Source organism: Salvelinus namaycush, chromosome 11 (assembly GCF_016432855.1).
Source record: "Salvelinus namaycush isolate Seneca chromosome 11, SaNama_1.0, whole genome shotgun sequence".
NCBI lineage: Eukaryota > Metazoa > Chordata > Actinopteri > Salmoniformes > Salmonidae > Salvelinus > Salvelinus namaycush.
Genome location: NC_052317.1, coordinates 1,648,655 through 1,673,188, shown reverse-complemented (window position 1 = coordinate 1,673,188; position 24,534 = coordinate 1,648,655). Strand labels below are relative to the sequence as shown.

The 24,534-nt window shown below is 41.2% G+C and overlaps 2 protein-coding genes across 2 annotated transcripts; both read right to left on the bottom strand.

The window, feature by feature from the left end:
* Nucleotides 1-3,742: 3,742 nt before the first annotated feature.
* On the bottom strand, nt 3,743-16,178 carry nebl (nebulette). The gene is made up of 7 exons (XM_039003616.1): nt 15,781-16,178; nt 15,559-15,653; nt 14,897-14,981; nt 7,653-7,760; nt 5,413-5,587; nt 4,863-4,957; nt 3,743-4,443 (listed from the first exon to the last, which is right to left on the bottom strand). Exons 1-7 carry the CDS (start codon nt 15,853-15,855, stop codon nt 4,267-4,269), a joined length of 810 nt encoding a protein of 269 aa, XP_038859544.1. The 5' UTR covers nt 15,856-16,178; the 3' UTR covers nt 3,743-4,266.
* A 105-nt stretch (nt 16,179-16,283) lies between these two features.
* LOC120055703 (dnaJ homolog subfamily C member 1-like) lies at nt 16,284-23,938 on the bottom strand. Its single transcript, XM_039003615.1, has 12 exons — nt 23,633-23,938; nt 22,732-22,833; nt 21,886-21,932; nt 21,409-21,574; nt 20,833-20,930; nt 20,462-20,555; nt 20,161-20,260; nt 19,701-19,873; nt 19,229-19,348; nt 18,997-19,045; nt 17,073-17,569; nt 16,284-16,790 (listed from the first exon to the last, which is right to left on the bottom strand). Exons 1-12 carry the CDS (start codon nt 23,786-23,788, stop codon nt 16,722-16,724), a joined length of 1,671 nt encoding a protein of 556 aa, XP_038859543.1. The 5' UTR covers nt 23,789-23,938; the 3' UTR covers nt 16,284-16,721.
* Nucleotides 23,939-24,534: the final 596 nt, after the last annotated feature.

Genomic DNA, 24,534 nt, shown 5'->3' with positions numbered 1-24,534 from the left:
TTCCATTAGGGCTGTGACTGTTAATGACAAGAATGAGTTTGTCAAGTAATCTTGCGATATTTAACTGCTATTAACAGACCTTTTATGTTATTTCATTGGAGGGATGCGTATCACTTTGGATGAAATGGAAATACCAAATTGACCTCCAGTGGATATTGTAACCCTGTAACTGTAATCTGAATACATTTTAATAGGACTGGTCTATGCGAAATTAAACTCATTTGAAACATGTTCAGCATTTATCATGCAAATGTCCCAAAAGATTTGGATTTCTTCCAGGCTGAACTTGGGTCACCTTAAATCACACACATCTTTAATCTAAAATTCTAGCTATATCCAAACTTATTTAGGCATTTTAGGAAAATAAGAAAATGGCAAAAGAGGACAAAACAAAGTACAAAAACACGTGAAGAAGCGAAAGGAGAGGGTTTCAAAGGTGAAGAACGGCAAATGAGTGGATCCAGAAATCAGGAATATCCCTAAACATGAACTTTAACCCAGTAACTCTGAACTGATGGACTTGGAAGATAATGGACATTCTCTCTGCGTAAACCTCAGTGCTGCTCAACACACAGGCTCTCGGTAACAGTGTAGCAAAACTGGTGAATATAAGTACAATATTAGGCCACACTAAACCTTCCAATGAAAAACTGACATTTCAGTGGAAATTGCATGTTTCTGTATGAGAGATGTGTTGGAAAAATATTGTGGACAATGCCCTTAGCTGTGGTATATTGGCCATACACCACAAAACCCCCGAGGTGCCTTATTGCTATTATAAACTGGTTACCATTCCACTGTACAGTAACATGCTATTTTGGGCTCCCGAGTGGTGGGTGGTCTAAGACACTACATTTCAGTGCAAGAGGCGTCACTGCAGTACCTGATTCGAATCCAGGCTGCATCACATCCGGCTGTGATTGGGAGTCCCATAGGGCGGCGCACAATTGGCCGTCATTGTAAATAAGAATTTGTTCTTATCTGACTTGCCTAGTTAAATAATGGTTACATTTTAAAATATACATGACGTCAGAGCTCTGACTCTGCGCCTTATAGCGCTGTATGGGTTTGGACTTACCGCCGTTCTGAACTTGAGCAACTCGCGCGACAAGAAGTTGCCTCCATCCCTCTTGCTAATTGGGCAATTGTCCGAGTGAGGGAAATGCTATAAATGAAAAGGACTATGTATTTTGAAAGCTGAGACTTATGGCATACAAGCAAGCCAAACTCCCCTGAATGCACTTTACATTTCCATATAAAACTCATGTCACATTTATGATCACTATGTTTGATGTACAGTGATAAGATTACATGGTGCTATACCCTGGGTTGTTCTGAACACGGCACACGCACTCATGATTCCTTTCTATGCACACCAAAATTACGTTTCCCAGAATTGCATTGTGAAAGCCTAACACGGAACCCAAACCAGCTGTGCGCGTGTGCTATCGTGCATACATTTATTTTGTACCCCCACACCAAACTCGATCACGACACGCAGGTTAAAATATCAGAACAAACTCTGAACCAATGACATTAATTTGGGGACAGGTCGAAAAGCATTATGTATGGCAATTTAGCTAGTTAGCTAATTTGTCCTGGGATATAAATATTGAGTTAGTATTTTACCTGAAATGCACAAGGTCCTCTACACCGACAATTAATCTACACATAAAACAGCCAACCGAACCATTTCTAGTCATCTCTCCTCCTTCCAGGCTTTTTCATCTTTGAATTTATAATGGTGATCCATCTAAACTTTCATAGTATTACCACGACAACCGGCAAAACATTTAGTCTTTCAATCACCCACGTGGATATAACCAATGAGATGGCACGTGGGTACCTGCTTCTATAAACCAATGAGGAGATGGGAGAGGCAGGACTTTCAGCGGGATCTGCGTCAGAAATAAAAAGGAGTTCTATTTTAGCCCATGGCAACGCAGACGCTCGTTGGCGTGCGCGAGCAGTGCGGGTGCAATAATTGAATAACATGGATTTCTAAATTTATTTTGCGACGCTCGCACACGCGACGTGTTCGGTCTGGTCAGCATGTAACACTGTAATATTGTATTTTGTAACTTTGTTGGTAATGTTGGCAATAGAATAAGCTTTCATATGATGCCCACCTGTCCCACACTGCGATTTATAATGCACCGTTTTTCGATTGCGAGAACAGTAATTGTGTGATGACCGGGGATGCAGGGTTGTTGCCCAAACAAAACAACTGCAAGTGTGCTTGCTCTATTTCCTCAACGGCACAGCTAGTTCAAAAAAAGCACCTAATAGTTTAAGACTCAAGTCATAAAAGTGCATTGAAATTGTGTACACTTGAGGTGTGTGGCCACTTGGAGACACCAGTTAGTACTCTCACTCAAACCCTTATAATGTTTTGTCTTATGTTGCACCTACCCCACATTTTACAGGAATATTCTTATGTTACTGACTGTATCTGGAGTATTTTCTGATTTCGTTGTCAATGTGAACTGTTGTCCTCATTTTTGGTCTAATAATTTCCCCATAATCTCCAAACGGTTCCCTTTCAATTGCTACCATGGTTATTCATTTTTTAAAGAATACATTTAAATGTAGCCCTATCCATATAGGCCCATTCCCACAAGTGTAAAGAGGTTAAGGGCTCTTCTATGTACAGTTACTGCAACAGCTGGCAGGTGCTCCTGATGTCCTGTGCTAAAATTAGCCGTATGTACACCAAAATAACCACATGGAAATTGTGTATTGCAGCCAGTCATCTTTCATTTATTTTAAGGTATGGAAACTATTAAACAAGAAAATGTACTTCTTCATGTTAATACATTTAACATTAACTTTTTTAACATTTAGCTGCAAACCTATTGCCTGCATTTGAATCGAAGACGTGCAAGTGACAGGTTGCATACAGTAGCTTGACATTACGTACTGGAATTTTGTCATGTTTACAACTTTAGATTTGAAGATGGAACACTCATTGTTAACATGTTCTTTGTAGTGCACACACTGCTGTGAATAGAACATTTTATATACGATCACACAATGACAGTTACATTCATTTTAAACATGTACAGAATTTTTATCTTTACTTTTTCATACATTTCTATAAACATTATTTCAATTGCTAATACCACTTGTCTATTCTGATGTAAATCCTCAGCATTGAGTGTTAAGCTTCGAGTGTCATGGTGCATCTTATCTACATATTGCTCTCAGTAAGACCCGGTATACACTCAGGTTGCACAACTACTGTTGGGCTAGATTCTATCATTAGCGAAACCAACATCCGCATAGCGGTTATTTTGGTGGTGTGGCGTTAGAGCTGTCAAACCCACAAGCGGCTCTTTGTGTTACCTTATCGCGGACGCTGACATTTTTAAAATGTTATTTGTACCCCGTTTTCTCCCCAATAACATTGTATCCAAATTGGTAGTTACAGTCTTGTCTCATCGCTGCAACTCCCGTACGGATTCGGGAGAGGCAAAGGTCGAGAGCCATGCGTCCTCCGAAACACAACCCAACCAAGCCGCACTGCTTCTTGATACAATGCCCACTTAAGCCGGAAGCCAGCCGCACCAACGTGTCAGAGGAAACACCGTTACACCTGGCGACCGTGTCAGCGTGCACTGCGCCCAGCCAACCACAGGAGTCGCTAGTGCGTGATGGGACAAGGGCATCCCTGCCGGCTAAACCCTCCCCTTATCCGGACGACGCTGGGCCAATTGTGCACCGCCCCATGGGTCTCCCGGAATCAAACCCAGAATCTCTAGGGGCACAGCTAGCACTGCGATGCAGTGCCTTAGACCACTGCGCCGGTCGGGAGGCCCTGGACACTGACATTTGATGCAATGAAACCACACCCAACTTTATATCATGTTACAAATTCCAACACTTGAATGTGTGATGTTCTACTGTCTACACCTTGACTAGACTGATAGGCTATAAATCCCCCCATCAAAATGAACATGAAAACATGCATTAGCCCCTGTCAATATTTCTATAAATCGATAGAGCCTACATTTTCAATCACTGTTTTGAACTTCTAACGCGGTAGGGATAATAAGAAAGGGAGTGGTTGGTGACACAAAAGCAGCTGCTCACCGATTTGTCATCTCATACCGCAGTTATACACTATGCGGATGTTGGCCAATGAGGGGTTTTACGCTCGATCTGATTGAACTGAGGCCTTTAATTATTTTTGTGCAGACAAATTGTTGTCTCAAAACAGTTGTACAACTTGAATGTGTTCCAGGCCTCGAGTTAGTTTGGTAAGCCTTAGTGGAGACCCTCTATGTAGTTACCAGGGAGCATCCCAGACCTGCCAGTCCTTTGCACCGTGCCGTACACCCAACCCCCATCAATGGGCTGCACGCTGTGGATGATGTCACCGTCCCGAAACGACACCTCATCCGTGTCTTGGCTCACGTAATCGTAGAGGGCTCTGTACACACTCTGTGGCAAGATAACACCAAGGTGAGACAACAGCTACATCCCAAATGGCACTTTATTCCCTAAGTAGTGCACTAAATAGGGAAAAGGCTGCCAATTGGGGACTCCGCCTACCCAGTCGGGGTGCAAAAACACATCAACTGAAACAGTAGGCTACATTTGACCGGACTCACATTATTGGGGCCAACCCGACCTGTACTGGGCTGGCTTGGATATTTTCTTTTCATGTGAACCTTTCCATCATGGTTCCAGCAACTATTGTTTATGCTTACCAAGTACAGTTTGGTCTGGCTCATCAAGTGTGAAAGGGTATTTATTAGGATGCATGATGTCAAGAGCAAACACAATGTTTGTATCCATGATACTTGTCACAGACTTGATTGATTGATAAATGACTACTATATTAATATAGATTAATTCACCTGCAGGGACCGTAAGGAGTGCATGCTGGTCTGGTGCATGTAGCTGTGCCCCTGGACGTGTCCACTGGGGTAGTAAGCGCCTGGCAGCACAGGAGCTGCAAAGACACACCGCAGACAGTCTGTTACAGTACAGACACTATTGGTTCGGTTGTTGCCTAAACGGGGCAGACTCGATTATCCAGCAGCAGGCTAAGACTAACCCAATATTGATGGCTATCTGACCGTTGGCTGCTGCTGCGACTACAAATATCAAGGAAACTTGAATATTTTGTTACTGTGATTCATCATGAACAATTTGAACCCAAGTAAGACAACTTAAAATGATGGTATGGTTGAAGGGCTCCCTTGTAAAAGAGACCTTGGACTCAATGGGGTTCCACCCTGCCTGAATAAAGATTAAATATAAAGTTAGACTCCGGAATATGACCTCATCATAAATAGCAGGCTAACTTCTCGCTTACAGAAATAAAAAAACAAAACCCAGACCAGGACCAAACCTCTCAAGACACAGACATCAAAAATAAAATGTCTATACAATATTAAGACCCACCTACGATGACACCAGGCCTCCGGGCCATCTCCACTATGTACTGGTGCACACCCTTGTGCCCTGTATTTTCTGTTTGGACGTTTTGACGCAGCTGGCCACGCACAAGGTAAGGCGCATGAACACCATGTGTGACTCCTTGTGGGCCCATCACCTCAAAGTCCTTGTGGTATTTCACCTGCAAGAAAGACAGACAAGTTTACATGCTATCAGTGTATTCTGAGGATAAGATCATTTTTAACCAGGGTTAATTTAAAAAAAAAAAAATGTTATGGTATAATTGGGAACTATTTCAATTACTATGTGAAACACAGTCAGATTATGCATCATCTAAATATGCACACTTTATTTCAGGGTAAGTTTTGTTTTTTTAGGAAACACTGACAAATGTGTGTATGCAGACAACATATTTCCTAAGTAAACTGTTTTTGTGCATGTGGGTTAAAAAACCACCCCAGCCTACATACAGCGCCTCCAGAAAGCATTCATACCCCTTGACCTTTTCCACATTTTGTTGTGTTTCTGGCGATTGTTTTTGTCACTGGCCTACACACAATACCCCATAATGTCAAAGTGGAATTGTGTTAGACATTTTTACAAATTCATAAAAAATGAAAATCTGAAATGTCTCGAGTCGATACAATAAGTATTCAAAACCTTTTATGGCAAGTGTAAATAAATTCGGGATGAAACATTTGCTTAACAAGTCACATAAGTTGGATGGACTCTGTGTGCAATAATAGTTTTTACTGTGATTTTTTGAATGACTACCTAATCTCTGTACCCCACACATACAATTATCTGTAAGGTCCCTCAGTTGAGCAGTGAATTTCAAACACAGATTCTACCACAAAGACCAGGGAGGGTTTCCAATGCCTTGCAAAGAAGGGAAACTTTTGGGAGATGGGTAAAAAAAGGAGACTGAATATCCCTTTGAACATGGTGAGGTTATTAATTGCACTTTGGATGGTGTATCAATACACCAAATCACTACAAAGATACATGTTCTTCCTAACTCAGTTGCAGGAGAGCAAGGAAACAGTTACAGGGTTTAATGGCTGTGATAGGAGAAAATGGAGGATGAATGAAAAACATTGTAGTTACTCCACAATACTAACCTAAATGACAGAGTGAAAAGGAAGCCTGTACAGAATAAAACATTCCAAAACATGCATCCTGTTTGTAATAAGGTACTAATGTAAAACTGCAAAAAATGTGGCAAAGAAATTAACTTCATGTCCTGAATAAAAAGTGTTATGTTTGGGGAAAATCCAACATAACATATCACTGAGCACTACTCACTACCACTCTTCATATTTTCAAGCATGGTGGTGGCTGAATCATGTTATGGGTATGCTTGTCATCGGCAAGGAATAGGGAGTTTTTTTTAAATAAAAATAAACAGAATAGAGCTAAGCAAAGGAAAAATCCTAGAGTAAAACCTGGTTCAGTCAGCTTTACAACAGACAAATTCACCTTTCAGCAGGACAATATATTTGTTATTTATTTAACTAGGCAAGTCAGTTAAGAACAAATTCTTATTTACAACGACGGCCTAATCCGGACGACGCTGGGCCAATTGTGCGCCGGCCTATGGGACTCCCAATCACAGCCGGTTGTGATACAGCCTGGAATTGAACCAGGGTCTGTAGTGATACCACTAGCACTGAGATGCAGTGCTTTAGACCGCTGTGCCACTCAGAAGCCCAATAACTTAAAACACAAGGCCAAATATACACTGGAGTTGCTTACCAAGACAACATTGAATTTTACAATTACAATTTTGGCTTGAAAATCTACAGTATGGCAAGACTTGGAAATGACTGTCTAGCAATGACCAACAACCATCTTGACAGATCTTGAATAATTTTAAGAATAATGTGCACATTTCCAGGTGTGCAAAGCTCTGACTTACCCAGAAAGACTCAGAGCTGTAATCATTACCAAGGGTTATTCTAACGTATTGACCCAGGGGTGTGAATTCTTACGTAAATGAGATATTTCTGTATTTATTTATTTTTTGCAAAAATGCCTAAATACATGTTTTCACTTAGTCATTATGGGGTATTGTGTGTAGATGGGAGGGGGAAAAGTATAAAAGTAAACCCTTTTGAAATCTGGCTGTAACACCACAAAATGTGGAGTAAGTCAAGGGGTATGAATACTTTCTGAAGGCACTGTACGTATAGCTCCCAACTAATTTCCTCCCTCCGGTGGATGGGCAAAGAGACACTTGAACCTACATTACTGATCTGATCCTGGGCTCGTCGTAGTCTCTGCAGCTCAGGAGTGTCCATCACAAATTTGAAGCCTCGTCCTTTGCTCTCCTCAAAGTCTTTCTTGTACTTCACCTGCAGATTGGGGAAAGCTTGAGCGGTTAGCGGTAAAATGTATGCAACCAAGCAGTATATAGTTACTATACTCTTGGATGGAAAGTCAATTATAAGGTATTCTATCAAACGATGACAGTGCAACACCCCTTGTGTGCCTCTAACTCCAGTATCCCAGTCCATAGGCACACTTGCTAACAAGTAAGTATTTTCCAAAATCTTTGGGTTAACGCACTTCAGTACATTGTAACAAGCCTAGGCAAGGGCCATTAATTATACTATTATCCAACCAAGCAGTCTCCAAAATCAATGCCAAGAGAGACTATGGCCGTAATTCAACCCGAACACGCTTTGTTGTCCTAAATCTAGAAAAGCACAAATCCATGCTATCCATTTACTGTAATTTGTGTACATTTCCGTAGCCCTTTACACTCATATACAGGTTGAAAATGGCAGAATTGTGCACTGATAAGCGCCTAAATTGGAATGCTTTGGCTGTCCTAAGTAACACCCTATAAATTACTTCAGAGCTTAGGCTCTGCTCTTCACAGCGTTGTATGGGTTTTGACTAATTGATTGGTTGTAATTTTGGTAATTTTGGTTGTAATTTTGGGTAGAGCAGACATTTCCATATGTCTGTGTTAGCTGCATGTGTGACATTACTCCACCAGTCCTATTTATGATATCATTCACAAAAATTATACCTTTTTAAACATTTCTTCGATAAATACAGTTTTTTTTATCAATTACTATATTTGAATTTAACCACAATATTTGTTGTACTATTTGTTCCGTCCTTTCAGGTGGATTAAACTGAAATTGCAACCAACTTTAAGGCTTGTTTAAAAAATAAAGATATTTTGGAGAGTATTTCCTTTTCAAACAACCGAAAGTGAGCAGGTGTAATCTGAATAAAGGGAAAAAGGCCCTTCTTGAACATAGGATGAGACATTCGTACCAATTTACTAGAGAACCAGTTTGGATTTAAGTATAACTTTTGTATGACTGATGCCTTTAGTGAGAGGTCTAATGCTTTAATATTTAATAATTTCTGCCCTCCGAATTCATATTCGTTATATAAATAGGCCCTTTTAATTTTATCTGGCTTGCCGTTCCAAATAAAATAAAATATTTTTTGTTCATATAATTTAAAAAGCAGGTCACTAGGTGTAGGCAAAACCATAAGCAAATAGGTAAACTGTGATATGATTAAAGAGTTAATCAGGGTGATTTTCCCACAAATAGACAGGTATTTTCCTTTCCATGGTAGCAAGATCTTATCTATTTTTGCTAACTTTCTATAAAAATTTATTGGAGTGAGATCATTTCTTTCTTTTGGGATTTGTATACCGAGTATGTCCACATCTCCGTCAGACCATTTAATTGGTAAACTACATGGCAATGTATAATGTGTATTTTTTAGTGATGCAATACGTAATATGGTACATTTATCATAATTTGGTTTTAATCCAGAGAGGACAGCAAATGTATCTAGATCCTCTAAGAGGCCGTGGAGAGACTCTAGTTGTGGTTTTAAAAGAAAACATGAATCATCAGCGTACAATGACACCTTAGTTTTTAGGCCCTGGATTTCTAATCCCTTAATATTAATGTTTGATCTAATTTTAACAGCTAACATTTCGATGGCAATAATAAATAGATATGCCGATAGTGGACAACCTTGTTTTACTCCTCTAGATAGTTTAAAACCTTCTGAGATGTAGTCATTATTTACTATTTTACACCTAGGGTTACTATACATAACTTTAACCCATTTTATAAGAGATTCCCCAAAATTGAAATATTCTAGGCATTTATATATAAACTCCAGTCGTACTTTATCAAAAGCCTTTTCAAAATCAGATATGAAAACCAGGCCTGGTGTCCCCGATATTTCATAGTGTTCTATTGTTTCCAGTACTTGCCTTATATTATCTCCAATGTATCGTCCATGTAAAAAACCTGTCTGATTAGGATGAATAATATCTGACAAAACTTTTTTTATTCTATGCGCCAAGCATTTTGCTAGGATTTTTGCATCACAACACTGAAGTGTAAGAGGTCTCCAATTTTTTTAATGGACTGGATCTTTATATATACCACTTGGGTCCTGTTTCAGTAATAATGATATCACACCTTCTTGTTGCGTGTCTGATAATCTATCATTTATATAGGAGTGGTTAAAACAAGCTAATAATGGTCCTTTGAGTATATATTAAAAAAAAATGTATACTTCCACTGGTATGCCATCCAGCCCTGGAGTTTTCCCATCCTTAAAGGCCCCAATTGCATCAAGTAGTTCCTCCTCTGTAATTAGGCCTTCACATGAGTCTTTCTGTACAGATGTTAATTTTACATTATTATTAGGAAAAAAATCCATACAATTAGTTTCAGTTAGTGGAGATGGAGGAGCCTGAAACGAAAACATATTCTTAAAGTACTTTACTTCCTCTTTCAAAATATCATTTGGTGAATCATGCGTGACTCCATCATTTGTAACAAGTTTTAATACGTTTTTTTTGGTAGCATTTCTGTATTGAAGATTGAAAAAGAATTTGGTGCATTTTCCCCCATATTCCATCCAGTTCGCTTTATTTTTATAATATATTACACTGGATCTTTCTTGAATAAGTTCCTCCATTTCTTTTTGTTTTTCCTCTAACTTATTCTGTGCCTCTATGGTACCGTTTTTATTGTTATCTAACTGTACTGTTAGTCCTTCAATTTCCTTTGTTAATATGGACTCTTTTGATCTAAATTGCTTTTGTTTTATAGATGAGTACTGAATTGCATGGCCTCTAAAGGCACACTTAAAAGTGTCCCATACAATATGGGGATCTGCTGTACCTATGTTATGTCTAAAAAAAATCAGTTATAAATTCTTCTGTCCTAGTTCTAAACAATTTATCATCTAGTAGGCTTTGATTAAATTTCCAATATCCTCGCCCACGTGGAAATTCTGTAAGAGTAATATATATGCCAATTATGTGATGGTCCGACCGCATTCTGTCCCCTATCAAACACTTTTTAACTTTTGGTGCCAGAGAGAATGATATAAGAAAGTAGTCAAGGCGACTAGCTTGATTAAGCCTCCGCCATGTATATCTCACTAGGTCAGGGTATTTAAGTCTCCATATATCCACTAATTCCAATATATCCATGACATTCCTGATTTCCTTAAGTGCCTGAGGGTGATAGTTTGTAGTGTGATTTCCTTTCCGGGTCCATAGAGGTATTTAAGACCGTATTAAAATCTCCCACCATAATAATAGAGTCTAGTGTTGCTTGTAGAGTTGATACATTCTTATATATATTGTCAAAGAAGCTTGGATCATCATTATTCGGACCGTATAGGTTAATAAGCCATGTTTATTGTCCAGTAACATATTTAAAATAATCCATCTACCTTGAGGATTTGTTTGGACAATTTGCACATTTGGATCAAAATTATTGTTAATTAAAACCATCACCCCTTTTGAATTTCTTTGCCCATGGGAGAAATATATTTCGCCCCCCCAGTTCTTTTTCCACAAAACTTCATCTAAAACTGTTGAATGGGTTTCCTGTAAACAATAGATATTATAATCCTTCTCTTTTAGCCAGGTAAATACTGATCGTCTTTTCTTATTATCTGCTAAGCCATTACAATTGTAACTGGCTATACTTATTTCACCACTTACCATAATGAGACACAACTTTCAATTATTTTTATCAAAATATATGTTTGTAAACGTACTTTAAAAAGTAACATAATGATTGAGTTGTACCATATAGTTGTACCATGATATTTGCATTTCTACTAAGTAAACCTCCAATTGGTCCCTACTATTCCACCCGCTAAAAGCCCTCATCTCGAGTTGGGTTGTCATCCCAATGCCCGGCAGACCACCCTCGACCCCCTGTATCCCATAGCCCTGGACCGACTCGAATGTTACATTCTCTACCATAAGTAGCCTCCAACGTCGTTTTAGAAAATTTGGCAGTACGTCCAACCGGCCTCACAACCGCAGACCACGTGTAACCACGCCAGCCCCGGACCTCCACATCCGGCTTCTTCGCCTGCGGGATCGTCTGAGACCAGCCACCCGGACAGCTGATGAAATTTCTGTCTGTAATAAAACCCCTTTGTGGGGAAAAAAACTCATTCTGATTGGCTGGGCCTGGCTCCCCAGTGGGTGGGCCTATGCCCTTCCAGGCTGCACGCCTGTCCAGCGATGTGAAATCCATAGATTAGAGCCTAATGAATTTATTTAAATTGACTGATTTCCTTATATGAACTGTAACTCACATTTTTGCGTTTATATTTTTGTTCAGTATACAGTGCATTTGGAAAGTATTCAGACCCCTAGACCTTTTCCATATTACAGCCTTACTCTAAAATTGATTCAATAGTTTTTTTCCTCATCAATCTGCACACAATACCCCATAATGACAAAGTAAAAACATGTTTTTAAACTTTTAAGCAAATGTATAAAACATCAAAAGTATTCAGACCCTTTACTCAGTACTTTGTTGAAGCACCTTTGGCAGTGATTACAGCCTGGAGTCTTGGCACACCTGTATTTGGGGAGTTTCTCCCATTCTTCTCTACAGATCCTCTCAAACTCTGTCAGCCAGTAAAATATGCTGAGAAGGATTATCACCACAGCAAGCAAGGTACTTGGAGTCAAACATACAGGCTTGGATAGGATCTAAGGTCAGGGCCCTCAACAAGGCTCACAAAATTATTTTCGACCCAAGCCACCCCCTGTACCAGGACTTTGAACTACTCCTCTCTGGGCGCAGGTATAGGGCACCCCTCAGCAGGAAAAACCGAACTAGACAATAATTTGTGCCAGGTGTGATATCCCTCCTTAACAGCTCAGGCTAATGTTCCTATCGACCCAATAATAACAGCAGGCTGGTCTCTTTCTATTGGTATGTAACTGTTATGAAATGTTGTATTGTCAATTTGTTTTCTGCGGTATTTAAACAGCACTTTAAACACGTATATGATACTGCAACAAAATTTCCCCATGGGGACAATAAAGTAAGTAAGTAAGGTCGGATGGAGAGCGTCATGGCACAGCTATTTTTAGGTCTCTCCAGAGACGTTTGATTGGGTTCAAGTCCAGGCTCTGGCTGGGCCACTTAAGGACATTGAGACTTGTCCCGAAGCCACTCCTGCGTTGTCTTGGCTGTGTGCTTAGGGTCATTGTCCTGTTGAAAGGTGAACCTTTTCCCTAGTCTGAGGTCCTGAGTGCTCTGGAGCAGGTTTTCATCAAGGATCTCTCTGTAATTTGCTCCGTTCATCTTTCTCTCGATCCTGACTAGTCTCCCATTACCTGCCGCTGAAAAACATCCCCACAGCATGATGTGCCATCACCTTGCTTCACCGTAGGGATGGTGCCAGGTTTCCTCCAGACGTGGCGCTTGGCATTCAGGCCAAAGAGTTCAATTTTGGTTTCATCAGACCAGAGAATCTAGTTTCTCATGGTCTGAGAGTCTTTAGCTGCCTTTTGGTACACTGTCATGTGTCTGTTACTGAGGAGTGGTTTCCATCTGGCCACTCTACCATAAAGTCCTGATTGGTAGAGTGCTGCAGAGATGGTTGTCCTTCTGTAAGGTTCTCCCATGTCCACAGAGGAACTCTGGAGCTCTGTCAGAGTGACCATCGGGTTCTTGGTCACCTCCCTGACCAAGGCCCTTCTCCCCCGATTACTCAATTTGGCCAGGCGGCCAGCTCTAGGAAGAGTCTTGGTGGTTCAAAACTTCTTCCATTTAATGATGGAGGTCACTGTGTTCTTGGAGACCTTCAATGCTTGGAGCTTTACGACCTCATGGCTTGGTTTTTGCTCTGACATGCACTGTCAACTGTGGGACCTTATATAGACAGGTGTGTGCCTTTCCAAATCATATCCAATCAATTGAATTTACCACAGGTGGACTCCAAGTTGTAGAAACATCTTGAGGATGATCAATGGAAACAGGATGCACCTGAGCTCAATTTCCAGTCTTATAGCAAGGGTCTGAATACTTATGTAAATACAGTATTACTGTTTTTTAAACATTTCTAAAAACCTGGTTTTCACTTTGTCATTATGGGGTATTGTGTGTAGTTTTAATCCATTTTAGAATAAGGCTGTAACGTGACAAAATGTGGAAGACAAGGGGTCTGAATAGTTTCCCAATGCACTGTATATACCCATTTATTCTGGAAGAATATAACTTAAAAATGCCTCATGAGCTTAGTTCAATTGTCATACACCATCAAAACCCCCAATTATAAGCGTGTTTTAAGCCATTCTTTGTAAACAAATACTGTATAGCCTCAAAACATTGTTAAAACTATAATGTTGATGTCATGGACGGTCAGTCTGAGCATCCATAGCTGTGTCTATACATTTGAGTGGTTACATTGCTCCAGGCCTAGCCCTCGGCTGTTTACCAAAAGAGTGGCGGGATATCCACTTTGTTTTTTTAAATGCAGATTGCCCCTTTAACCTGAGGGTATTTAAAGGGCATTGTCCACTAGACAGATTCAATAGATACATAAGTCAACCTTATTGATTAAACGCTCTGTTAGTCAGAAGCCAGCACCCGATGCTAAAATATGTTTCTTGACACTGTGACAAAGCGGCGTCTTCGTAGAATGGACGGGAAACCTTCCATGTAAAAATATCTAGAGGTCAGCTTTTGTCAAGCATAGTGGAAGTGAGTCTTGAGTAGGGAATAGTGCCAGGAACCCGTGGGATGGCAGCACAAACTGCATGGGCAGGTGGAGAAGCCAGGGGGATCCTTCAGCAGCCAGCAGAGTTGAGCGCTAGCTCATTCCCCCTCATCCTGGCCCTGTTTTCAATCGGAAGCAAACGGAGCTGGACCTACCTGCATTTTTCCAATAAGAAACGCTTGTTTACCTTCTGTTGCAAACCATTAAGCTACAGTGTGCACCAATGAATACACCCCCATAACGTCACACACTGTTACATGTGCAGGCAAATTATACTGCGTAGTTCCACTCTCCCCTCCATTCAATCCACGACTATATTGAATTAATATATTGATTGAAAAACAACTTTATGGTCATAATTGTTTTTGATCATATTTTTGGCAAACAGATTTCAAATGTAAAAGGGAAAACGGATGGTTCAAAAGGCAAAGGTGTGTATACTGCATACCTGACTCTGAAGCTCACTTTGCTGTCTCAGTCGAAGGTTCTCAGGAGTATCTGCAACAATGGTGAATGACTGCTTTGGATAGTGCCTGCAAGGATGTTATAAATATTTGTTATCGGCTTACTATATCTTTAAATCTTATCCGAGTTGCAACAATTGAATTTACTTCAAAATTAAAGTGATTGTATTTTATTCTATAAGGACAGCAGGAATGAGTGAATCAGTGCACTGTTTTCTGCTCCCACACAAGTGATCTTTAGCCTAACAAAGCGACAGAGGAAGACCATGTTGGTTGAAACATTGTTTGCCATTTATCATTAAAAGCTCTGTAAAGTTTCACTTGTGGGAGCAACAAACCGTTTGCAGACAACACTAGTTCCTTAATCTGGGTCTGGGAAACCGACGTTAGGGTAAACCGATTACACCTGTAATATTTACCACCAACATTATTCAAATGACCTGAATAGAACACATCTATTCAAACTACAATACGGCACAAAAGTACACAAAGGGTTCCTCACAAAGACAGCAATTAGCCAATACAATTACACTGTTCAGTAAATTATATCCATTTAGGAGAAGTGATTTGGTGCCTGGTTTAAGAGTCGAGGTGAAAATTCAGTAGGGAAATCCCATTCGGAGGCTAGGTGAACAACACGACTCACGAATTACAGTAGGGCTTCTTTTCATAGCCTTTGTAGTTCTTCATGTTGAGAGTCATCCTGCAGACCTCACAGTGGAAGCATCCTTTGTGCCAATACTGCATAAGAGTGTCGATACAAAGGCAAAACCATCAGGTATCTCCAAAAAAATAAGACACCCATTAGTAAGTTCATCAGAGGTAGTCCTAAATGACAATCAACAACAGACAGTTCAGTAGGTCTCACCTTATCCAGGCAGTTGACTTTCTCTGTGGCATAAACAATTTTCCCACAGCGCGCACAATGAGGATTCATATTCATCAAATTAGTCTGACTTCAAAAGATAATGAGTAGTAACACAGTAAACACAGGCTGTGTAGCAATGTGGGTGTTGACTCTTGGAGGATTGTCAAAGCACTGCCTCGGTAGGAAGGGAGGTGGACTTAAAAACATTTCCCCCCCTGCCTAGACTACCCCTGAATCACACTTGAAACCTGCCCAATTCCATGATGTACATCGATTCAGGTCGGACTACATGCCTATATATAAAAATTAATAGTATACTGTAAAAATTTAAATACCACAATAAAAATGTGCTATTCTGTACTTTCGCCTCCTTCATACGTACTTACTCACTCAGGCCCATATTCATATTTGCCTACGAAAATTTCTACATTTTCATATCTTACTTTTCGTTCAAACATAGTGCATCGATGCATTACACTAAAATGGGTCTCAAAGACATGTCATCCATGTAAATAAATAAAACAGTTTATTTCCTCATCTCAAAGAAGTTATATTCAGTACATGTGTGATTTCAAATGACAGCGCAAAGCAGAAGTCAAAACATAGTGAAGTACAAAAACAAGTATAGACGTTTTTTGTTGGTGCTTTGAATCCTCACATAGCAGTTCATAGAGGCTGGATGGCATGCTTTGGGTGGAGCTAAGGCACATGACAGACATGAGAGGATGGCCCTTCCCCCTGCTCCTCTCCCTGTCCTGTTCACAGATCTGAAGGAGCTGGACAGGTAAAAGCAATATGGCCCAACAATATGAAATGTGGATTTTTTTCACTATATTGCCTTCATTCTATCCAGGCCTTTCAGATCACATTGAAGTGGATAGTAGCTAGGAAAAGGGACTAGGAGCCAGAAAGTGATATCAAGATGGCTTTCCTTGGCAGAGTCAGCTCTTGGCCTGCTTCCTTTTCAGCACCAGCTCAGCCAAAAGTTTGTAACGTATCATACACTCCTCCTGAAAAATAAGTAGGGGAAAAGGTTATAGGTCCGTCACCATCCAAAATTACATCATGTTTACCATCTCAACTATTCAAGACAATTTAAGTTTGGTTCTTTCCGTGTTATTTTACCTACCTACAGCTAACAAATTATCCCATCAAAATGAGTCTCGAAATTAGACATAACACCACAGACAATATAGATTATATAGATAGTTTATCTATGTACACACACGACAAAAACTGGGGTTGACCAACTGTTTTGACACAATGTTGCATTGTGGGGGACCAGCTCTCACCTTGCTCTTCCCGGGCACCACCTTGGCAATCCTGTCCCAGCGTTCCGTGGTGCCTCGCGGGTACTGCTGCAGGGCCATCTCCAGAAGCTTCTGCTGGTTCTGGGTCCAGACGTCGTCAGCCGCCGCAGTGGCCTTCTCCTTGGAGGGCTGTGGGACCGAGGAGGTGGGCGGACTCTGCTCCTCCTCGCTGTCCTCGGTGGCAGCTGTGGGATCGAAGTCCCTCTGTCTGCGCCCCTTGGCTTTCTCCTCGCCCCCCACCCCTCCACCCCCAGTCTTTCTGCCTCTCCTCCTGACACCTCCTGCTTGGATGCCCTCTCCTTCATTCCCTCCTCCGCTGGGCTCCATCCACTCTGCCGTGGCTGCTGCCGGAGGCTGGGGTTGTGAGTGTTCTCGCTGGGTCATGACGCTGTCGGGTACAGCTCCGGCACCAGCTTTGGATCCCTTTCCTGAGAGTGCTGCGCTGCCCTGGGCCTTGAGCTCCGAGAGCTTCACCAGCCCTGCATCAGAGAGGTCAAAGTTAAGATGCTGCCCCTCTGGAGATAAAGTTGGTTACAGTATTTGGATAGTCCCATATACACCTGCTCTTTCCATGACAGTCTGATCAGGTGAAAGCTATGATCCTTATTGATGTCAGTTGTTAAATCCACTTCAATCAGTGTAGATGAGGGGAGGTGGCAGGGTAAAGAAGGATTTTTAAGCCTGGAGACATTTGAGACATGGATTGTGTACCATTTAAACAGTGAATGGGCAAGACAAAAGATTTAAGTGCCTTTGAACGGGGTATGGTAGTAGGTGCCAGGGCACCGGATTGTGTCAAGAATTGCAACACTGCTGGGTTTGTCAGGCTCAACTGTTTCCTGTGTGTATCAAGAATGGTCCACCACCCAAAGGCCATCTAGTCAACTTGGCAAAACTATAGAGAGCATTAGAGTCAACATCGGCCAGCATCCCTGTGGAACGCTTTCGATACCTTGTAGAGTCCACGCCCTGACAAATTAAGGCTATTCAGAGGGCAAAAGGGGGGTGCAACTTAATATTAGGAAGGTGTTCTTAATGTTTTATACATGTGTAGATGATCATACTAACAACAAACTATCTGTTGATAAGCAACTGCTTGGAATGGTTAGGTTTAGGATAATGCAAAGCGTCACGTCTGGAGGAAACCTGGCACCATCCCTACGGTGAAGCATGGTTGTGGCAGCATTGTGCTGTGGGGATGTGTTTCAGCGGCAGGGACCTGGAGACTAGTCAGGATTGAGGGAATGAACAGAGCAAATTACAGAGAGATCCTTGATGAAAATCTGCTCCAGAGCTCTCAGGACCTCAGACTAGGGCAAAGGTTCACCTTCCAACAGGTCAACGACCCTAAGCACACAGTCAAGACAACGCAGGTGTGGCTTTGGGACAAGTCTCGGAATGTCCTTGAGTGGCCCAGGCAGGGCCCGGACTTGAATCCGATCGAACATCTCTGGAGAGACCTGAAAATGTTATTCAATTCAAAAAGGGGATTTGATTTGAAAATAGCTGTGCAGCGTCGCTCCCCATCCAACCTGACAGAGCTTGAGAGGATCAGCAGAGAAGAATAGGAGAAACTCCCCAAATACAGGTGTGCCAAGCTTATAGCGTCATACTCAAGAAAACTCAAGGCTGTAATCGCTGCCAAAGGTGCTTCAACAAAGTACTGAGTAAAGGGTCTGAATACTTATGTATATGTGATATTTCAGTTTTAAAAAAATCTAAAAACCTGTTTTTGCTTTGTCATCATGGGGTATTGTGTGTAGCTTGATGAGGAAAAAAATACTATTTAATGCATTTTAGAATATGGCTGTAACGTAACAAAATGTGGAAAAAGTCAAGGGGTATGAACACTTTCTGAATGCACTGTTTATACTGTGAAAAATCAAGTAAAAATAAGCTGACTTACCTGATGTGTTGGTTTGACCATCTTTAACTTGTTTGACTTTTGCAGTAACCTGCAAAGGATCACAATATTTAGCATATTTCATTGATATTCTATGAGCGCAAGCTAGTAGTCTGCTATATTTCCAAACACAAATGTTAATTTTGCCATATATTTGTCTAGGACTGACAAAACATTCACATCCATCTGAGTTCAGAGTTTTCCATGCACCACCCCATTCCCAATGTAGACTGACATCTGTCACCGATCTTCCTAGTTCGTGTGCGATCTTCTCCCAGCGACCAGGTGTTCCCCCAGGGAACTTGGCCATACTCCTTGTCAGAAGAGTGATGTCCTCTTCTGACCACTCAGGTGCCTGAGAAAACAACAAACAAGACTAGATCATATAAATTCCAAATAAGGCCATTGTGGTTTACGGTGGTCTAGGGCTGAAAAACTCCAGAAACTTTTTTTCAGCAATCCCTGTTGGAGGAAAACCCATTTTTGTTTTAAAAAATCTATTCCATTTGGCATGTTGCCTCATGCAATTTGCCTTACTTGATCCTAGAACTAGAACCTATTTGACATATCAAACTATGGTAACTCCCAGTTACACCTACAAATGGCAAATAAACTTTATAATCCATTTTGCCTGAATTAAAAGTGCAGCGCTTTAGTAACGTCGTGGAACAAACCCTTTTCACAGCAGGAAAATATTGCGGACCCACCTTTCTCTTCGGAGACTTCTTATCCTCTAGCCAGTCATCCATCTGGTCTTCGATCTCCTCGATGGACGTTCCCTGGTCGTATACTGGTGAGTACGCGCTGTCGGCGACCTTGAGTGAAGGCTCATAAACGGGGAACTCAAACTTCGGCTTCTTTACTTTGGGTCGTTTCTCTTCTGTGGGATGACAAGTGAGGAATGGGATAAGACGAGCACATCTACAAAACATGGCTGGGGAAAATGCAACTGAGGTATTGTAGTTCCTGAATGATTTCATTTCATAATGAAATGTCCTTATTTCCTATTTCATTTGATCCATCTAATCTTTATTTTACCAGGCAGGTTAATAAATGTAAAAAAAAAAAATCTTACTTTTCAATAAAGACCAGGCAAAAGTGAACAATTAAAGTCACAATTCAGCAGAAATGGTCTACTGGTTGCAATAAAATACTACAAGTCCTTACTTATTGTTGTAGCTTCCTGTTCTTCCAGTGCCATGGCTTCCGCGTCCTCTTTCTCTCTGATTTTCATCTCCTTATAATCTTCGTAATACTGTTTGGCATCCTGTAACACAGACAAAATGGATGACAATTGTCACTGGGGATATTGATAAGATCTTATGAAATGCATTATTTATTTCACATTAATAAAGTGATAGAAACTGTGCAAGGGAAAGGAATACTTTCACTAGGCACGGTATATTTCAGGTCAAGATCAACATCCAAAGGTTAAGTAGTTTGGGTGAATAATGAGTTGGAGGATTACCTGGATGACATGGGGCAGGGACTTGACAGAGAGATACAGCCAGATGCTCAGCTTGAGTGGCAGGATATCCTGCCAATGAGGTTTGTCATGTGACCTGACAGGAAACGGACATATTAGGAACTGTGACCATGTTGATTATTACATACAAACACATGAACAGGATGAATGACCAACATTCCAATATGTTTCCCATGATATTTTCACATGTAAATAGCACTGGATTTCGACAATATTCAGTTCCGTTGCTTCAAAAGTTAGGCCTTCATTGGAGCAACAAATGTTCCGTTCTCCCCTTCGACAGTCCACATTATTCATCAATTTTCTATTTACTTGTGAAATTAGAAATGTGTAGTGACAAAAGCTCAACTCACTTCTCAATTTTATCCTGTCCAACAAACCGTGATTCTTCAGCACTCTTGCTACTCATCTTTTTTTTCTTCTCCTTTTTCTTCTTGCTCAGAAGTTCATCCTAGTAAGAGAAGCACCATATGGGATGAAGAGGTCAGGTTATTAGTAGCCTACGGGCTCCCCTTTGCTCACTCAAAAACACAGTTTTGTTTGCAGTGTACTTGATTGAAGGAAACCATTTTACTGCAAATACCTTAATTTATTCTATGGCAGATAAAGAGAAATATGGACCTCTTACATATTCGGTTTGAATAATTCAATAAGTTACATTTTGGACTATTTAAATGAGCATTGTTAATAGGACTAATTAGGTAATGCAGTGGCCGAAGCTAAGAAACCCTGTTCAAAATTGCACCTGTACATTTCTACTTTCCTACACAGAAAAAGGCTTTTTATCTCCATCAATAACTGCCCCATGGTGGAAAAAATAAGCTAATTGACTTGAATGAAAACTGTGGAATGGATAACAACCACCTTTAATAACAGCCAGGCAGTAAAGAACTAAGAGAAAGGTCAAAGGTCATGCACGTTCCCCTCACCAGCTGCTTCTCCAGGTAGATGGACCAGATGACTGCGTAGTGGCACACAGTGAGGATGAGGAAGAGCAGGAAGCCCAGCTCCCCATTGCTCATCTTCCTTACCCGCCTGTAGTAGAACACTGGCTGCCTCCAGTCCGGTAGCCCGTTGACCAGGACATCATTATACCTGTGGTTGGGAGGACCCAAAGCGATAGGTGGTGATGAGTGGTTTGGGGATTTCCCTGATAGTACATTTTAGGGGTGGTTGACACTACCGTGCCGACCCAAACCATACATAGGAAATACATACAAAAAGTGGACTACGGGGAATAACATGGTGAGAATATAGTCTACATAATAAAAACAGAATACTATAATGTTCGCTCAACAAAATTGTGTATGAATGTGAATTTGACAGACTCCTCCCACTTTCAGAAGAAATAAGTACAAGGTCAACGGCAGGGACAACCCAAAGCAGGAAGAAGTTGTAAAACAGACCTCTCTCTCCTCTCTTCATCTTTCAGTACTTCATAGATGGCCACCAACTGTGGGAGAAAATATGATCAGTAAGGCAATAGACAAATTACAATCAACTAATCAATTCATTTAAGATTGCAGTGTATGAAAAGGACTATACCTCACCAACTAATTTACCTGCCATGAAACACTGCATATAGTGTTTCACTTAAATACTGTTTCTAATTGCAGAATCTCTCTGTAAGGTGTCCATAGCTTACTTGTCAGATGTAGATCAAACAAGTGAAAGTTGGGCTTAAACTGCACTCCATGGTTTAGGATGTTTCTGATGACTACACCAGTGGAGTGGAGCAGAGGCTTTGTGGAAACTAGCTCCGACTACATTGATTCTCCCGAGGTCAATACTTCAAAAGACGCAAATTATGAAACGCCTACCTTGTAACCATGTTATTTCTCTGTAGTTGCGTGCCTTTGTTTGCTGTAATCCATACTTCTTCAATAAACGTTAATCAAATACAACCACCAAGTGTTTCACTGTTGAGATTTAACTGGCACATGGCGCAGAGTTGCCATCTTAGAACAACACCAATGAGTAAACAGTCGGTTGGTCATATTTGATTAACTTTTATTGAAGTATGGATTTCAGCAAACAAAGAAAGGCGTGCAACTACAAAGGACAAACATAGGTACACAATAGGCGTTTCATAATTTCAATTTTTTTTGAAGTATTGACCTAGATTCCACAAAGCCTGGTCTCTGCTTCACTCCATTGGTGGTCTTCAGAAACTTCCTTCACCATTGAGTGGAGTTTAGTCCGCCCCAAAAAAACATGTTGGAGTAGGAAGTGTTAACATGGTGAGTGCTGACCTGTCTGAATTGGGTTTCAGCGTTCTCGTCTTTGTTCTTGTCGGGATGCAAAGTGAGTGACAGCCTGCGATAGGCCTTTCTGATGTCCGCTGACGAGGCATCCTGGAGTCAGGAGAGATGAACAGTAAAACTACACATGTACATGACACCTTTCAGAGGGTATTGTGTGGTGAGATATCACACAATCACCGGTTTATGGCAATAACTCAGTATGTATGCTCTCATTCTGCCTCCAATGTGGTGTCTGACAACCCCCACGACACCGGGGTCTAAGCTTCCCAATCCTACCCAGTGGACAGTACCCACCCCCAGGGCTAACACTTCCCACAAGGACATGGCATTCGGATGGGTCTGACTGGAGCATTGAAGGATGTCCATATGGTGGCCAACCCTCCGCCTCGAGAGATGCTGGGCATGCAGACTTTTGTTCCAGCCCTGCTACAACACACCTCTTTCAGCTAATCAAGGTCCTGATGCGCAGCTGAAACGGAGTAGTAGAATCGGATATGTTAGAGTAGGGCTGGACCAAAAACATGCTCCAGTCCTGCACACTTTAGCTGGTGAAGCAACAGAGTCCCTGCAAGTGTTCCTTGCAAGATGAAGAACTAACGATATTTACCCATTTTTAAATCAGTACCACACTTGAGTGGAGGGAGGAATAGACAACTGAAAATGTGAAAAGAAACAAGCAACCTGACACGTCATGGTTTGCTCGTCTCCCGGTACACGTAACTAGTGAACGTTAGCAAGAAAAAACTACAGCAGGCCCCGATATCGAAACAGTACCCTTAATGTGGCACAATGGCAAGCCAGCAAGCTACCTATTTAGCCCTTCAGGTTAGACAAACATTTACTAGTTAGCCAACGTTTATAGGTTACAAAATAACTAACTTAACGTTACCTGTTCAACTGATAGGAATTCGTAAAAGTTTTGTTGAATTTCCTCCACCAGGTCGTACAGCTCAAGGTCTGAATCCCAGGCATGAGAGGGACTTGGGTATGCAATAATAATACTGATGGCAAGAATAAACGAGAGGCCCCATGAAGCTGAGGTCATTATGAGGCTCTGACAATGTTGGCGGTAATATTGCACCGCGAAATATATATAAATCAATTCTGCTGTGATACGGCTAACGTGTCTAGTTACTACCCTTTCAACTGGCTGCTGCAGATGCTAAAGATTTGCAACAATTTGCTACATTTCCCACAATCCTCTGCTCTTGACCTTTTCCGGTTTCCTTCTTCTATGGTATTATGGCGATCCGCAAACATTCGTTAGCGGTCCATGCCGCTGTCTACTGTATGGCCTGTGTCCGCCTACGGTTCTGGAGTGTGAATTTACTACACTAACCACGTTTCCATCCAAACATGTCATGCAGATGAATTACCTGACGCATGAAAAAAGTCACAACCGGGTTGATGGAAACATGAAATGACGTTACAACTTTATAAATGCCGAAAGACAATTTGTTCGTTCAATATTGTGGGATCTTTTTGTTTCGATACATTTAATTGTGCGATAAATTATTCTGCAGCCCACTCACTCACCATGTTATGAGCAAATATTGATGTAATAACCATCATATCGAAGTAAACTTGGAGTCAAACAAGTGGAGCAACGGTCTGCACGGAACCCAAACCGGCTGCGCGCGTGCGCTATCGTGCATAAATGTATTCCCCCCCCCCCCCCCCCCCCCCCCCCCCCCCCCCACCACCAAACGCGATCACGACACGCGGGTTAAAATATCAAAACAAACTCTGAACCAATGACATTAATTTGGGGACAGGTCGAAAAGCATTAAA

What these genes read in the sequence shown, in the direction of transcription:
- nebl (XM_039003616.1), bottom strand. Translation starts at nt 15,855, where the DNA reads ATGAATATGAATCCTCATTGTGCGCGCTGTGGGAAAATTGTTTATGCC. An exon ending in AAGTCAACTGCCTGGATAAG is followed by an intron (nt 15,654 to 15,780) that starts GTGAGACCTACT and finishes ACTCTTATGCAG; the next exon opens with TATTGGCACAAAGGATGCTT. An exon ending in AAAGTGAGCTTCAGAGTCAG is followed by an intron (nt 7,761 to 14,896) that starts GTATGCAGTATA and finishes CCCAATCTGCAG; the next exon opens with GTGAAGTACAAGAAAGACTT.
- LOC120055703 (XM_039003615.1), bottom strand. Translation starts at nt 23,788, where the DNA reads ATGACCTCAGCTTCATGGGGCCTCTCGTTTATTCTTGCCATCAGTATT. An exon ending in AATTCCTATCAGTTGAACAG is followed by an intron (nt 22,834 to 23,632) that starts GTAACGTTAAGT and finishes TCCTGACTCCAG; the next exon opens with GATGCCTCGTCAGCGGACAT. An exon ending in TCTACCTGGAGAAGCAGCTG is followed by an intron (nt 20,931 to 21,408) that starts GTGAGGGGAACG and finishes TTCTCTTACTAG; the next exon opens with GATGAACTTCTGAGCAAGAA.